Below are 15,538 nucleotides of genomic sequence, written 5' to 3'. Positions count from 1 at the left end.
CTACAAGACATCTATTGCATCACCGCAGCCCATGGCTTCACAATAAAACCGTTCTTGCCAAATGGTGACAAAGCACTGTGGACACCTTCCAAAATAAACCTAGCATAGAGAACACAGAGCTGCTCCTTCTGATCTGCTTCCTTTATATCTGTGGAAGGGCTCCCTGCATAGGGGTAATACAAACCCTGGATTCAGATGGGAGGGCACTGGCTCCCAAGGTCACAATCTATTTGCGTTTACTCCCGGGGCTGGTATGAGAGACAAGATTTACTCAAACATGCAAGCATCTGCATACTCACACATACCATTCATGTTCCCAGTAGGCAAAAGGGTGTATGTGACAGCCTGACTTGAGGTCCTGGCACACCATACGTATGTACACCTGCTCTGGGCTAACTCCAAATATTTCACTTCAGCTCTTCCTACAGGAACACAAAGATGGGGGGTCATCAGTAAGGTACAGCAGGATTCAGCCTGCCGAGTTATCTCTGTCACTTACGGGCGGAACGGAAAGACATGGACATCTGGCATGCACACTTTATATCACACGTTATCACATGCTTGGAGTAGCCTGACAGAGTCACATTTTGTCCCCAGTTTGAGGTCAATACAAAAGAATCAGCCAGAAAGAGCAGAATTTAGTTACCAATATCCCTCCATACTGCTGATAGTAAATATAAAATAAATAAATAAAAGAGACTGAGAGGAGTTATCTGCCACTGAGAATAGTTCTTTACAAGCAAAGTTCCTTGCCTCTGAAAAATGTATTCTAAATATAGAGGTGCTTACAATTGTGTTTATAATCAACGTATATCAAACGTATTTGTTACCTAAAAATATTAAATAAAAAAAAACCAAACAAACAACCACTGAAACTATATATATTCAGAAATGGAGAAAACTTTCTATTAAATTTAGTCTGCTGAACAAGAGGTCAAAAAGTTGTACTTGGAATACAAGCAAATCTGCACCAATTCATATCCCTATTAATATCCCCATTACTCCATATGGGAGTTTGAAAACAAGCATCATCTTCAGAGGTGTCTTGGGTTTGGGAATCAAATTAAACTTTGTTGTAATTAAGTTCTCCGTAAGTAATGGGATTCTCCATTATTTCTGCCAGACTTTAGAGGAGTATATTTAACATTCAAAACCATGAATACTAATTCTTTACAAGTAAGATTTTTTTCTTCAGCTTGTATGTTGTTCAATGGGGGAACTGATCATTTAAGCAGCATTCGTAGACTTGCCTGAGCCAAGCCAGAAGCAAGAACCAAGCCAGAAGCAGAGCAAATGAGTCCATGCAGATACCCATGCTCCTTCAGATACACTGCTTCCATTTCCAAGCTAACTCCTCTAACAGCATCTCAGCAGTACAGCCTCACATCACCTTACCATAAAGGTAAGGTCACAGCTCCACCCTTCCTCCTCTGCAAACAGCCTTCTTGGCACAGGACCCACTAACAGGTCTGCAAATAGAAATTTAAAACTATGGAAAAATAAAATAAAATTAAAGTGTTCAAACACTAAATTAACACCTAAATAAAGGCTGAATGATAGAGTGCACTGTTGCATGGAATAGGAAGAATAAGTTGTTCCCACTGACTCTGTTTTCTGGTGTCTGCCAGAGCTCTTTGATTCTGCCTGTCTTGCTCAAGGGTTACAAAAATGGCTTTGGTTATCACTGCCAGCACTCCTTTCCCAGGTGTATGAAAACGGAGAGAATACTGTTAGAGCATCTGTACAAAAACAAGTTCTTTATTATGAGAGTGGTGAAGTGCTGGAACAGGCTGAGGCTGTGGATGCCCCATCCGTGGAGGTGTTCAAGGCCAGGTTGGACGGGGCCCTGGGCAGCCTGGTCTAGTATTAAACTGGGAGGTTAGAGGCCCTGCCTGTGGTTGGCAGTGGAGATTCATGATCCTTAAGGTCTCTTCTAACCCAGGCCATTCTGTGATAATGTGAAAACTGATAATTTGCTCCCCTGAGGAATTTTCTGAAACCAAGTGATTTTCTGTAACCTGTGTAAATTCTACTCAGGTAAATGTGAAAACATGCAACCATAGGTATTTACTTTTGCATAAGTATTAGTCATGATGTTATTTCTTCATTTTTTTGGATCTTGACAGACTTCAATCTTTATATAGTCTAAATAGTTGTGTCTTACCTAGTATTAAGATCAGGAACACCCATGGCAAGTTTAAAAAAAAAACAAAACCAAAACCACAGAAAACATACCTTTTCTAGTAACTATACTGATGAGCAGAGATTTGGCTAAGATCCCTTGAGATTAATTCCTTGAGCTTCAGCCTGTACAGAGATGCTGTAGCCCCAAGGAAACTAATTTTAAAGTCAACAGCCATCACTGCCCATGGCCTTGGGGCAGAAGTGCCCTTCAGAGCGTGGTGCGGCAGATGAGGGACCCCACTGAGTATGGGTTGCAGAAGGTCCCTCAGCAACACAGCCTCTGGAGTTTACAGTAATGAGAATCCTGAATATTACATTTTAGGGTAATTTCAGAGAATCCTTCCTAACAGTCTAACATTTAGGTGCTTTCTTAACTCTTAAAAAAGTCATTTTTTAATCAAGCCAAAAACTCCTTAAAAAAAAAAAAAAAAAAAAAAAAAAAAGTCATTTCAGACTTTGTAGCTGGGGCTGTAACACAGTAATTTGCTTTTAATACACAGATGACAGCACCCACACCAAAACCATGATGCTCCGACACAGCAGTGCAATGTGGGAAGCGCTGCAGATGGCACAGCAAGCATCACCAATTGGCAGCACTAATCAGACCACGGCAACGACAAAATACGAAAACTCTAGAGAACTACGGCAGACAAGCATAATCTATTTTCTGGAGCCTGCGGAAGCCCAGTTACTGCAAGGCTTTGTGACTTCTTGTACGATTTAGTCAGCATTTTCAGCTTTTGCAACTCCACCACGGGCCTTGCGACACGGGCAGCTTTTCCTGAAGCACTGGTTAGCATCAAGCACTGAGAAAGGACGATCGAGATCGTACACCTTCGCTATTTCTGCGGGGACGCCGGGCCAGCTCGCACACAGCGACACAGACCCCTCGTCCTTCCTCGGCCACGGGCGATCCGAGCAGCCGAGTTTCGGCGGACATCTTCCCCCAGGGCGGAGAAGCCTCGCCCCGTCGCCTCCAGAGCGCTTGCCGCCAGACTCCTCCTCAGAGCGGCTCTCCCGGGTTGCCAGAGAAACCGGGACACGCTCAGACGCACGGCCGGCTCCCGCGCACCCCTGCGCGCCCCCCTCACGAACCGCCTCAGCACCCCCAGCCCAACCGACCGCGGCCGTAGGGAGGAGCCGCGCGCCGCACATCACGTGACACACACCCCCCAACCACCCCCGCACCCGCCCCTCCTGCCTGTGGCCCATTTCCTGGCCTCTTAGCCCCGCCCTCTTCTCTCCGCCCCCGCCGCGCCCCGGACGCTGATTGGCTGCCCCTGGCATTGCGCGCGGCAGCGCCCCCCACCCCGCCCCGCCGGCTTCACTCCGGCAGCCACGCGCCGGTGGCAGCGAGGCGGTGGTGGAGAGCGAGCGCGGCCGTTACCCGCCCCGAGGTGCTGAGGGGGCGGCGGCGGCGGCGTCGGAAGGGGTCCATGGCCGCGTCGGACCGCATGGTGCTGGGGCCGCTGGTGGGCTCCATCGATCAGGGCACCAGTTCCAGCCGCTTCCTGGTGAGAGCATCGCGGAGCTCGGGCTGCGGGCGGGCAGGCGGCGGCGGCTTTTCGGCAGCCTCGCGGGGTGTTTCGCTCCGCCCGTGGGGAACGAGCGAGGGGCTGCGGAGAGCCGGCGCTGCGGGCGGCTGGCTCTGAATCGGACTGCTCGGAACCCCGCGAGCTGTCCTTTGGGTGACCGCGATGAGCTGTAGCGTTCAAGCACGCGGTGACCGTGCCGAGTTCCAAGCTGAAAGCTTGGGCCTGCGGGAGGAGCGTGTCAGCGCATCCCGTGCGCAGCCGTGGCTGAACTGCAGCCCCCTCCTCAACCCGCGTCAGAGCCAGGGGCTCCGAGCCTGCGGGAGGGCACGGTTTGTGTAAGGATGGGGTGGCTGATAACAGCCCTTGAGCTTAAGGATCTATCTCCCTGTTATGCAATAGACGGTAATGTTATTCCCATATATGTAACTTAGTATATAAGCTTCCTGCTTGCAGATGTCTGCAAATGCTGTCCTGCCTCCCAGAGAGTAAGTCATAGCAACTTGATATTGACGCCGATGATAACTTCCGCTGTGCAAGTGAAATAGTCACTAGATATAAAATGCCAAATTGAGCTGGAAAGATGAATGTGAAATCCCTAGCGTGGAATTTTCTTCCCTGAAGCAGGGGACTGAGTATCTTCCTGACCTGTGTTACAATTATTTCTCAATATCACGACCTTCATGGGACTGTCAAATGACAAAGCACAGATCCGGGGGTGGAGAGAAACTCCAAACTGACAAATGACACCAGTGGGCTATCTGGAATGCCTGTCAGGAGCCCTTTTCAAAAAAAAAAAAAAAAAAAAAAAAAAAACATTGGAAAAGTTCCCTGTAATGCCTGAAAATAAATTCTGTCTGCTTTATGCATGCTGCTGAGTTAAGTCTTAGTGTAAAAATAAAACACCAGCACAATTAAGACACACTTCCAGCCTTAAATTTGTACTCAGTGTCTTTTTACAGGTACTGTTTATAGGCTGTAACAAGAAATTTCTCATGCTAGATACATTCATCAGTAGTTTGTACACTGTCAGTTTTGGCTTTTTTGTCTTGCATGAGAATGTTTCTGTTCAGGCATTAGGATGCTTTCACAAACAAATAAGAAACCATACTTTTTCACTTTTTTTTTTTTAATTTAAGTGTATAGTATTTGTCATTTCTTTCAATTCTTCATGTATTCATCTCAGTTTCTCTAAATTATTTTTAAAATACAGCATTCTCTTACACTTGGCAGTGTGATCAAAGTGTTATGATAATAAAGTTACACGAATTTGAGAATTTTTTTTATCACTGCGTTAAAAGAAAAGTGTGGGGTAGGGAGGAAGAAGAGGGCCAAGCAAGCAGGGATCTGCTACAGGCTATGTCAGTCAGTCAGATAATAACGCATGTACCTGGAGAATCTTGTATTTGAGAGAGATTACCAGATTTAGAAGAGAGATCTTTCTTTCAAGCACTTTATGCCAAAATGTAATATGGTGTTCTTTCTGTCTGAAATATTTCCTTGGCTCTCTTGTTACCTTTTGATCTTTTCACTGTGATAGTTCCGCATGCCTTCCTCAGTGATCTTTGTACGTTTCCCACCATTGTCATTAAGTCACCAGTAAAAATCAAATTGTTTGTTACTTTGTGTATTCATCAGGACTGTGTAGCTGTTTCCTACTTTTTTTAAGGCAGTGAACATATGACTTTTCATCAGTTTAAAGATATCTGGGTGAAAAATTGCCTAAGGTACTATCAATAGGTCAGAGTCTAAAAGGAGGCTAATTTACAAATTATGTTCCTCAGAGGATGGTAGCAAGTTTTTGTCAACAGCCTGGATGATGGTTTGGGATGTACTGTCAAGTTTTGAGGTAGTCATGGATTGTGAGGATCAGTTGATTGGAGAACTGGCCTGGCAGAAGTATCATGAAGTTCAACAAAGTCTAATGCTTGGGACAGAAGGCTAAGAAGGCTTAATGGAAGCAGATCTGGGGTACTGCTGAATAGCAAGATGAACGTGAGAGAGCAGATTGTCCTTATGCTGGTGAAGATTAACCACATTAGGAAGAGTGCAGCCAGCAAATCAAAGGAACTAATTATTCCTGTCTGTGTGCCTCTGATGAGACAGCACTGAAAGTGGAGTGTCTGGTTTCAGTCCCCACAGAGGAACAGAGCATCTGAAAAACTCCATTTAGTCCAGCAGAGGGTCACTGACATGGTTTGTAGGCTGCAGCATGCAGCATGCAAGGCGAGGTTGGAAGACCCAGGGTTATTTGTCCATGGGAAGTCTATAGGGGCCCTGTAATAGGTTCAGTTATCTAAACACAGTTTGTAGAGAAGACAGAATCTTGGAAGTGCACAAGAAAAGACAACAGGCAGTGATGACTGGGTACAGCAAGAGAAATTTCCAATAGATGTAAAGAACAAATGTTTCCCTGTAAGGGACTCAAACACTAGGTCAGGCACCTGGGAAGACTGGAATTTCCATCCTTGCAGGTGCTTAACACCTGGCTGGAGAAGGCCTAGTGTAGCCTGGTCTAACTTTGAATATAATCTTACTTGACCAGTGGGTCAGGATAGACAACTCTGGAGATTCCTTCCAGCATTGCTTATTCTGAGATTCTATATATGAATAGAAATTAAGATTTGTGAAATTCCACTCGTGTGAATGAGGCTGTATGAAACAGCAGAACTGAGAAAAGTACATTTCTGTTGCCATCACTCCTTGTTTATCCTTGTATTTCTTACACACATAATACACATAAACAGTTTTAGCTCATGTGTGGTCTTGCCATCAGAGGACCTTCACTTGGATTTTTTCTAAGCTACTTTCTTCTGCAAGAGCGACTGTAGTTACTCATGTGAGTTCTCTTTTTTTTTCTTTTTTTCTTCTGTTCAGTTGAGATGAATATGGGTAACAAGTTCAGAGTTAGTTACTAACTTCAGAGCTCAATACTTTGAATGGCATTGCAATGGCTTTGGCTCATTTTCTTAAGATAGCCAAGCTGGAAAACAAAATGGATAATCTAAACACATGTACTTGAATGATTAAGTTCTGATCTAGATGTTTTGCCAAACACATTCATCAAATATTTGCATCTCTCATTTCACTTTATTTTATTCAATAATTATATCATGAAACTCTTCGTGACTTCTGCTACTCTTGCTAAAAATTTTGGAGTTTTGAGTTAGCGACCATTTGAACCCATGCTTGATCTCTTGAAAGGTTTTTGCTAGATAGAGTTTTTCTGGCATTTTATCCAAAAGCAGCAAGAATTGAAAATATTCATTGGAGGGCCTACACAGTGAAGTACACGTACAGTGTGTCAGTCAACCACAGATTTTTTTTTTTCCACCTCCTTGGGCTATTTCTTTTTACCTTTATTTCACTTCCAGAAGAAAGGCTGCAAATAAAAATATATCACACTGTAACTACTCCTCAGTAAACAGAAACTGCCTTTACTTATGATAACAATTAGCATCCATTGAGCTTACTCTGTGGAGGGGAAACTGTTCTGCTTCTCTATGGAAGTAGCCCAGCATTTCGGGAAAGAGCAAAATTTGATTGTATAGCTAACGAGAAGGGTTAAAAATATTGCAAATGCTTTAATTTTTCCCTCACTCTTAGCTTTTTAAAATACATTATAGTTTGGTTTTTATTCCCATAATCTTAAGTGCTTCTGGGGGTGGAGGGGGAGAGGAGCTATTCAACAGGAGCTTTCCAAACAAGATAATTTCTAGGAGACAAGTTAAACTGTGCTCATTCATGAAATCGACCCACTAATTCCAGTCAAATGCTGGGGGTGGAATTACTGTTTGTCTGTCATCTTTTCCCCACTTGGGTTGATTTCAATGCAATTTCAAATTGCAGCTCTAAGCTTTTGCCAGCAAATCTATAGCTGTTTCAGCTTAATGGAAACTGATGAAAATACAGCATAGGCTAACGTAGCTTTCTGCAGGCAGTTACACAGCTGTCATAAGTAGCAAAGCTTATGAGTAGTTATAAATTACCTGTGTATGAGCCTCATATTTTTTTGCCTCACGTTTCTGTTCATACAATGAGGGCAAAATTGACTGACATTTTTGAATCTGCAAGAATTGAGAGATCTCTATCGTATATTGAAATCAGTCATTAATGAAAATGACAGGAAGGAAAGCAGTGGTGGAAATACACCTCAAACCTGTCTCAACAGGAATGTGATTGGCCTTATCTGAATTAGTCACTGTCACCTCTTTCTTTCTCTCACCACTGTCGGTGAAAAACAAAGACACAGTTTTTCCTTTTTGGCTACAGCTCGTGGGGAGCAGGAGCTCTGTTTTCTTCAGCTTTTTCCCTGCATCGTTTACCATTTTCCTCTAGGTTTAAATGTAATGTTTCATTCATGTTTGGCTTCCTTCTGTGTATCAGAATTACCACAGTATAACATAATGTTGTTCTCAGTGAAACTTTTTAATCCTTGCCCTAAGGTACAGGGAGCGTCCGCTGCTTTTGTTGAGGATGTCAGAAGTTTGTGGTTTTCTTTGTGATAGATTAGGAGAGCGTGTTTACCTAGTTCTTCTGTATGGGCACTGGAAACATCTATGCACTTGTAGTGACACTGGCTTTGCTGAGAAATTACTCCTCTTAGAACAAAAGGGGACAAAAAGCCTTTCTCTGCTAGGGCTTCACCCTTAATTATCTGCAGGCCATACACTCTAGATTTAATGAATGACCTTGTCTCATTGAGTCTGTATTTATTTCCTGCTAACAGTAGGAATCATTATGTACTGCTTTCTGTTTCAAGGAATACTGAAATGATTAATGGTGAATGATTACTCAGTAATATTTAACATCGGTAGATAAATATAAATAAATATTTAACATTGATATATAGATACAGATATAGATACATAGATATAAGTAAATATTTAACATTGGTTAGATAAATATGTATTGAACCTGTGTTCAATATAATATCTATCTTCAATCTTTATAAAACCTTAGTAAATGTTACTACACTTTTGGTATAAAGGGAACGTCAAGTAAAATTGTCTATCTACATGGATGCAAGACAATCTCTCCTATTAACTCTATTGCTCGGCATTTTAAGACCCTTATCCAATTATACTACTTCCTTCCAAGCATGTAGTACTTATAGAGCTTACCTCTTAGGAAAGCTTCATGCCAAAGCAGAGCTTGCAGGTGAAATAAGCTAAGTAAATACAGTGAAAAAAAATACAGTGATGCTTTTTTCTGTAATGTCTCTAGGTGGTAACAGAAAATAAAGAACTTGTACCTCTTTAAGAATTCTTTTCTGTGGAGCTGAGTGGGAGTATTAGCATTTTCCAGAGATGTGGTGTTGTTTACATCCTTGGAGGTTTTCAAAATCTGCTTGGAAAAAAATCCATGAGCAACCTGGTCTAATCTGATAGGTGACCCTGCTTTGAGCAGGTGGCCGTACCAGAGGTAGCTGCCGATCTCTAAGGCCCACACTATTCTGTGATTTAAATTTGTAACTAAAATGTTTCTAAACTCCAGTTTCTCTCTAAAGATACACTTTTAGGTCTTAGAGAAACTGGAGAATCAGAAAATCATCTGTTCTTTGCAGTAGTTGGTCCAGTAGTGTCAAAGTAGACTGTACTATCTAAATGAAATCAAGAGTTTATAGATTAAAAGCTTTAAGAGAAGTTACTAAAATTTGTGGGATGAGAAGATTTCCAAGCAAGTCTAGAAAAGATTCAGTCGTATCTTAGGGCATGGGCAGGTATAACTGAATTTTATACCTTGAGTATGAGAGGAATTGTCTAAATCTAATCCTGCTCTGTTTGCTTACTGGGAAAAGATAGGGTGGTGTCCTGCTGCCATGTTCTCCAAATGACCTGATTCTCTGGTTAGATTTTATTCCCAGGTTTCTGAATGTTCTTTAGACAAAAGGTTCTGAATGGTGTTAGTGAGAAAGAACTATTTTCCTAGGAACACTGTTGTGGACCTGTCAGTTATTCATTATACAATCAAGTTGAATGTTTTACTTGGTGTCATTTTGGCTTGGCACAGTGGATTACTTTCAGAATCAGGCCACTGTTAATGAAAGTTAACGTGTCTTTTGTTTCAGTTTCTACTGCAAGGCAGAAACTCCATTTCATGTTTCCTAAAGAATGGCTATTAGTATAGCAATCAGGATTCTCTTCTCTCTTTCATCTATTGCAATGTATCCAAATCTAAGTCACCCTTCTGCATAATCTTCTCCTTTTTAATGCATTGTGTTGCTGCAGTCATTTTTTTTTCTTCTCAGATTGTTTGTGAGCTCTGTATATGCAATTTGCACTGAAACAAGTAGGTTTCTGTCGAGGTGCTTATTCATTTTTCACAATTGGGTCCCTTCTACTGGCTCTAAACTGGATGTGATTACCTGTCTCTTAAAAGTTGTCACTTTTCCTGAAAGTGACATGATGATAGCAATCTCTCCTTTTGCCATATCTGTGGCATCAGAGTAACAGAGCAGGAGCCAAAGAAAAGTTGTTATCACTAGCGTTTGGTACTATACTGACTGAGAAGTGTATTCTAATATATGTCATTAGTTGAACTTCTAAAACCTCTTCAAGAAAAGAATATGATTATTTCCCATAATTGACAGCAGAGCTTACCAAAATATTCTTTGCTCCTTAATTGCTCGAATTCACACATCTGAACTCAATTTATGGATATTTGGTTGTTTCTCTGGGTTTTTTGTTTGTTTGTTTGGTTGGTTTTGTGAATGATAGATGAGATAATAACTATCAATTATGATTTAACTATATTTATTCCAAATAATGCATGTTCATTTATTGTTGTTTAAACCTCTGTGTTCATAGAAAATCCAATTGTGTAATTTATTTGCAGGTATTTAATGCAAAAACAGCAGAGCTTCTGAGTCACCATCAAGTTGAGATACAGCAGAAATTCCCTAAGGAAGGGTATGAATTTTCTGTAGCTTTTTATTCATTTGTGTACATTTTGATAGACTGTATATACTGCCATGTTGGCATGACCAAAACTTAAGTTGATGAATACTGAGAAAAGAGTACCTGCTATAAATGTCTTCGTGGTAGGAAACGTGGCGTAAAATAAATACATGGGGCATCAATATGAGTTATGAGTTGTGAAAAGTAAAGAGACAGTTTTTCATTCTGGCCAATCATTCTCTTGCAGTCTTGTTTAAAGAGGTTAAGCTACCTATTTTTACAATTTAATCATATTCTTCTGCTTAGTTCATAGAGATTGTTTAGATTGTTCTCTGAGATGATTTTTGTTTGTTTGCTCTTGACATGTCTATCATTTGCCCCTAAGGCCTCTGCCTGAGATAGAAGAGAATTATTGTTTTCTGCAGACAATTTTGCTATGAAATACCATTTACTCTTTAAAAAGGCTTTGAAATTTATTAAACATTTTATGGATATGTAAAACATATCCATAGCTGTGGTTGTGACAAAATGCTCAGCTGATTTTAGTTCAGAATTGATTTTTCTTTTCTCTCTCTAAATGTAACTTTTTGACTTGCATTTTTTGTTTTATTAACTGATATTTTCTGTTTGTTATAGATGGGTGGAACAAGATCCAAAGGAAATCCTAAACTCAGTCCATGAATGTATGGAAAGAACCTGTGAGAAACTGCAGCAACTGAACATAGACATCACTAACATAAAAGGTATTCCAAGAGGAAACTGGTGGCTTTAACATGCTCATAGTTGAGCAAGTCAGATTCTCTAGTTTTTAAGTCAATAAAGAGAAAGGTGGCGGCTTGCCCTAGACTCAAAGAAAATGTTGAGAGTAGTTTGTTTGGGAGGAATGATAAGAAAAGATACTGTTCATGTATGTTAGCAAGGCAAAAGCTACAAGAATAGACTTACGTAATCTTGCAAAATCACAGACACGAGCAATGAATGAGGAAATTCTGAAAGATAAACTGTTCAAGTATTATTGGTGAAAACTAGTTTACTGTCAGTGTTCATGTTGTCCCAATTTGTGGAAAAATAAAAAGGATTTAGAGCACTGTAAAAGATGAATGCTCAATTTTTAGAAGTAATCTTTCTAGATTGTAATGTGAAAAAGTTGGAAGCATTTTATTTCCCATTTACTTGCCTCTTCTCCTTACATGTTCCACCCTCATCTCCACCTCTCCTTTCCCTCCCACACCCCCAAAAAGTGGAAAATAAACCCTCTGAAAAGGATACTTCTTTCTATTTTGTCCTGAAGCCATTGGAGTAAGCAACCAGAGGGAAACAACAGTGGTTTGGGACAAGACGACTGGAGAACCTCTTTATAACGCTATTGGTAACTACTACACTTTTTGAACTTGTAATAATGTAAAGCGAGTGTGTTGTAGAAAAAATGCTTTCCTAGTTCTGTGCGCATCTCGTTGTGGCCTGGCCTACTAACTTCTTTTGAGTGTTTGAGATTCATCATTAGCTGTGTGTTTGTGTACACAAGTGCCACATTCTGTTACAACTATTACCTAATAACTTAATAAAACACCTAGTAAGCTTTTAACAAAAAGCAAAGTTCCTGAAGGGTTTTGGACATCTTAGCATGCCTTGAAGCCCTGACGTATGCAAAGCCACTTCATTTGAAATGAAGGAGCTTACTAAATGGTCAGGATTCATGGGATTTAACCTTAAAGTAAATATTTTTTGAGTTTAAAAGAGTACTTAATGATTTGGAGTTGTATTTTTTACTTTTCTTGGCTTTTCTGCTTATGCCTGCTGAGAAATTGTGATTATCTAGATTTGTTCACTCAGCCTATGTCAAATGCTAGGCAATTTAGCATTGTACTACTGAAAGACTAGGACTTTGATGTGTTTAAATGCATGTTGTTTACAGCTTTATTGTAAGCTCTACCATGATAACTCTGGCAAAGCACTTTAGTTCAAAGTTTCATAATTACAGTAAATAATCAACCTACTGTTTGTTTTAATCCTCTAATTTGATAGTATTCATCTGCTATAAGCAAAGTAGTATTAGTCATTCACTTGTGCTCTAGCAAAGAAAAATATGTGTTCTATTATGTGGAAAATCATGTCTGATATTGCAAATCATGAGTTCTTCTAAACTGAATGAGTTTATCCAATCCTTTTTTTTTTCTTTTTTTTTTTTTTTTTTACAACTGTACTTTAAAAATACAATGGCAATGTAATATTAATTCTGTATTTAAAAAAAAAAAAAGGAGTAAAGATAGGAATTTACTGGCAAATACTCGAGTTTTGTGAAAACATCTTACTCATGTCACTGTTGTTGTAATAGATCATTTGATTAATTTATTTTATTCATGTTTCTAGTGTGGCTTGACCTAAGAACTCAGTCAACAGTTGAAAGGCTTCTTAAGAGAATTCCTGGAAATAACAAATCCTTTTTTAAGGTAAGAGAGATTACAGAATATTAAATAGTAGCTCAACTCTTACTGTTATAGTAGATATTATATAGTGTCATGAGGTATTTCTTGAAAAATTCCCTAAAACAAAGTCAGTCAGTCCTAGCTTCCAGCTTTTCAAATAATAAAAAATGTACATAATACATTTACTATACACCAGTCTGAGACTGGAAAATATTTATTTTCCTCAAGTAAATTGGTAATACGCCTTAAATATTTCAGTAGAGAAGTTAGATGGGCAATTGTGAGACTTCATTACGTGCTTCCTGTCTAATAACTAAATATTCCTCCAAAAAGTAAGAGCAAGTAGGAAAAAAAAAAGTTCAAAAATCATTTATTGATATTAAATATTTCATTATCATTTCTCATCATATGTTGTAGTATTGAACTCATTTGCAACCAATCTGAGAACTGCAAAGATATTTTATAAGAAGCAATATTTTTTCTAGTAGGAGTATATATCAAAGTTTGAAAATAAATGCTTGCAGAATAGTATCATAATTCTTTTATTTACATTTTCCTTGACTGATTATATAAATATTTTATATGTCTTCTTACAGCCAGCAAACAAATGTGGGGAGTATATAAATTTACTTGCTTCTAAGTTCAAGTAGAATACAAATTCTGTCTTTTGTGTAGCGTGCTGCTCGTCTTTGTCAAATTCACTTTCTGTCTGGTCATATTGAGATATCCTAGATAACTCTGGATTTCTGCTAGCAACTGTTTCCACATAAAGGATTTTTGGCCCGGATTTTGCGCAGCTTTGATCTTTGTCCATTATGCAGTAGTTCTTTGGGTTTGATATTTTCAGACTTGCTTATTGAAAGCTTACTATTTATTTTAACAAAAAGTTTGTATTTTCTCTGAGTTTTGGGTGTTGAGTATTTCATTTATGAAGGTTCTTTTTATATTTAGTAACAGTAGTTGTGGAAAATATCTCTGCATTATGTTATGTTATTTTTTTTTTTTCAATTTATGTTTTTTATTTTGCAGTTTAGGACTGGTCTTCCACTTAGCACCTACTTCAGTGCAGTGAAACTTCGGTGGCTTTTGGATAATGTGGAAGAGATTAGGCAAGCAGTTGACGATGGAAAAGCAATGTTTGGAACTATTGATTCGTGGCTTATATGGGTATGTATTTGTGAGTTTATTATCACTCTTCTAAAAATGGATTTCAGTTTCCTGTATGCAAGTTCCTACTAAAACATTTTCTCCTGGAGTTGTAAACAAAACAAAATTTTTAATATTTACTGACTGCTTGTAACAATATACAGTCATCTTCTGATCAACTGCATAGTCTTCTTTATATAGAAAAAAAGAATTTTTTGCATCCTACAGAAGTTCTGCAAGTTCACTTGCTGATCAAAGCCTGTGTAGTTTGTAGCAGAACTTATAGGCAGGGGTTTGAGATCCCAGCAGGAGCACTGATGCTTACTGATACTTACAAACTTGAACTTTAGAAAGATGTATTAGCCACTTTTGTAAAATAAGAATCCAGGAGATATTTCTGTACCCTTACTATCTTTCCCATGCCTTTATTCTACTGTATCTGGTTTTAGTTGTTGCAGAAACATCGGTGTTCCCACTCCCAAGCTGAAAGCTGTGTGAATTTAGATTTTGTTTGTAATTTGTTGAAGTAAACTTGTACCTTCTCATGGTAAATACTGTTGATTTTATTATTTTTTTTTTAATTCAGTGTTTGACAGGTGGGAAGAATGGAGGTATTCACTGTACAGATGTAACTAATGCCAGTAGAACGATGTTATTCAACATTCATTCCTTGGACTGGGATCCTGAGCTCTGCCAGTAAGCTCATTTTATAGTAATAATGTTATTTAAGTGGATTCTGTAAGTGATGTGTTAAAAAACACTCAATAGTAAGAATTTCTTATCTAGATAATAATCAGCAATTACTGATGTATTTACTGTTAATATGTAAGATTCGTTGTTAACCAAATGTCCAAATTACAAGCAATTTTAAACAGCAGAGCCTTGAATTTTTCTGTGGGTAGAAGACTATTTCATGAAAACAATTCAATTTAATAGTTTGTTTTTTCATTAATTTCAGTTGCAATGATAGTGTTTCTATTTTGAGTTTAAATTTAATCACTATATTATAAATGTAGTGTTGGAAGAGGAATGACTTCTCATATGGAAGAGTTAGATGTGTCTTCAAAATACCCAAATATGTTCTGTTTTACTTTCTAGTTCAGTGTTACATTTACGAGAAACAGAGAAACATATGCATGAAATCCTAGATATTTAAGTTCCCTTTATATTTTATTTCCTTATACCTTAAACTTATATTTAAGAAAATAAATACAAAATCCTTCCTGATTTAGCACTGACCATATCTATAACTTATTTTGTATTGTGCTCAGATTCTTTGATATTCCTATGGAAATACTTCCAAAAGTACGAAGCTCATCTGAGATTTATGGCCTGATGGTATGTTTGTGCA

The 15,538-nt window shown here is 39.0% G+C and overlaps 1 protein-coding gene across 3 annotated transcripts in view; it reads left to right on the top strand.

Moving 5' to 3' along the window:
- Positions 1–3,592: 3,592 nt before the first annotated feature.
- Positions 3,593–15,538, top strand: part of GK (glycerol kinase) — a 50,974-nt gene continuing 39,028 nt past the window's right edge. For all 3 annotated transcript variants that reach the window (XM_042809791.1, XM_042809792.1, XM_042809790.1), the window contains exons 1-8: positions 3,593–3,698; positions 10,554–10,627; positions 11,252–11,358; positions 11,907–11,984; positions 12,986–13,065; positions 14,071–14,208; positions 14,774–14,883; positions 15,459–15,525. In XM_042809791.1, the coding sequence (XP_042665725.1) occupies positions 3,621–3,698; positions 10,554–10,627; positions 11,252–11,358; positions 11,907–11,984; positions 12,986–13,065; positions 14,071–14,208; positions 14,774–14,883; positions 15,459–15,525 (732 nt within the window). In that variant the 5' untranslated portion in view covers positions 3,593–3,620. The remainder of the gene's footprint in view (positions 3,699–10,553; positions 10,628–11,251; positions 11,359–11,906; positions 11,985–12,985; positions 13,066–14,070; positions 14,209–14,773; positions 14,884–15,458; positions 15,526–15,538) is intronic.

This window comes from Centrocercus urophasianus, unplaced genomic scaffold, assembly GCF_019232065.1.
Source record: "Centrocercus urophasianus isolate 14NV4802_14NV808 unplaced genomic scaffold, USGS_Curo_1.0 seq_12, whole genome shotgun sequence".
In the NCBI taxonomy this organism is placed as follows: domain Eukaryota; kingdom Metazoa; phylum Chordata; class Aves; order Galliformes; family Phasianidae; genus Centrocercus; species Centrocercus urophasianus.
Note: the sequence above shows the minus strand (reverse complement) of the source record. Positions and strands in the feature narration are given on the sequence as shown.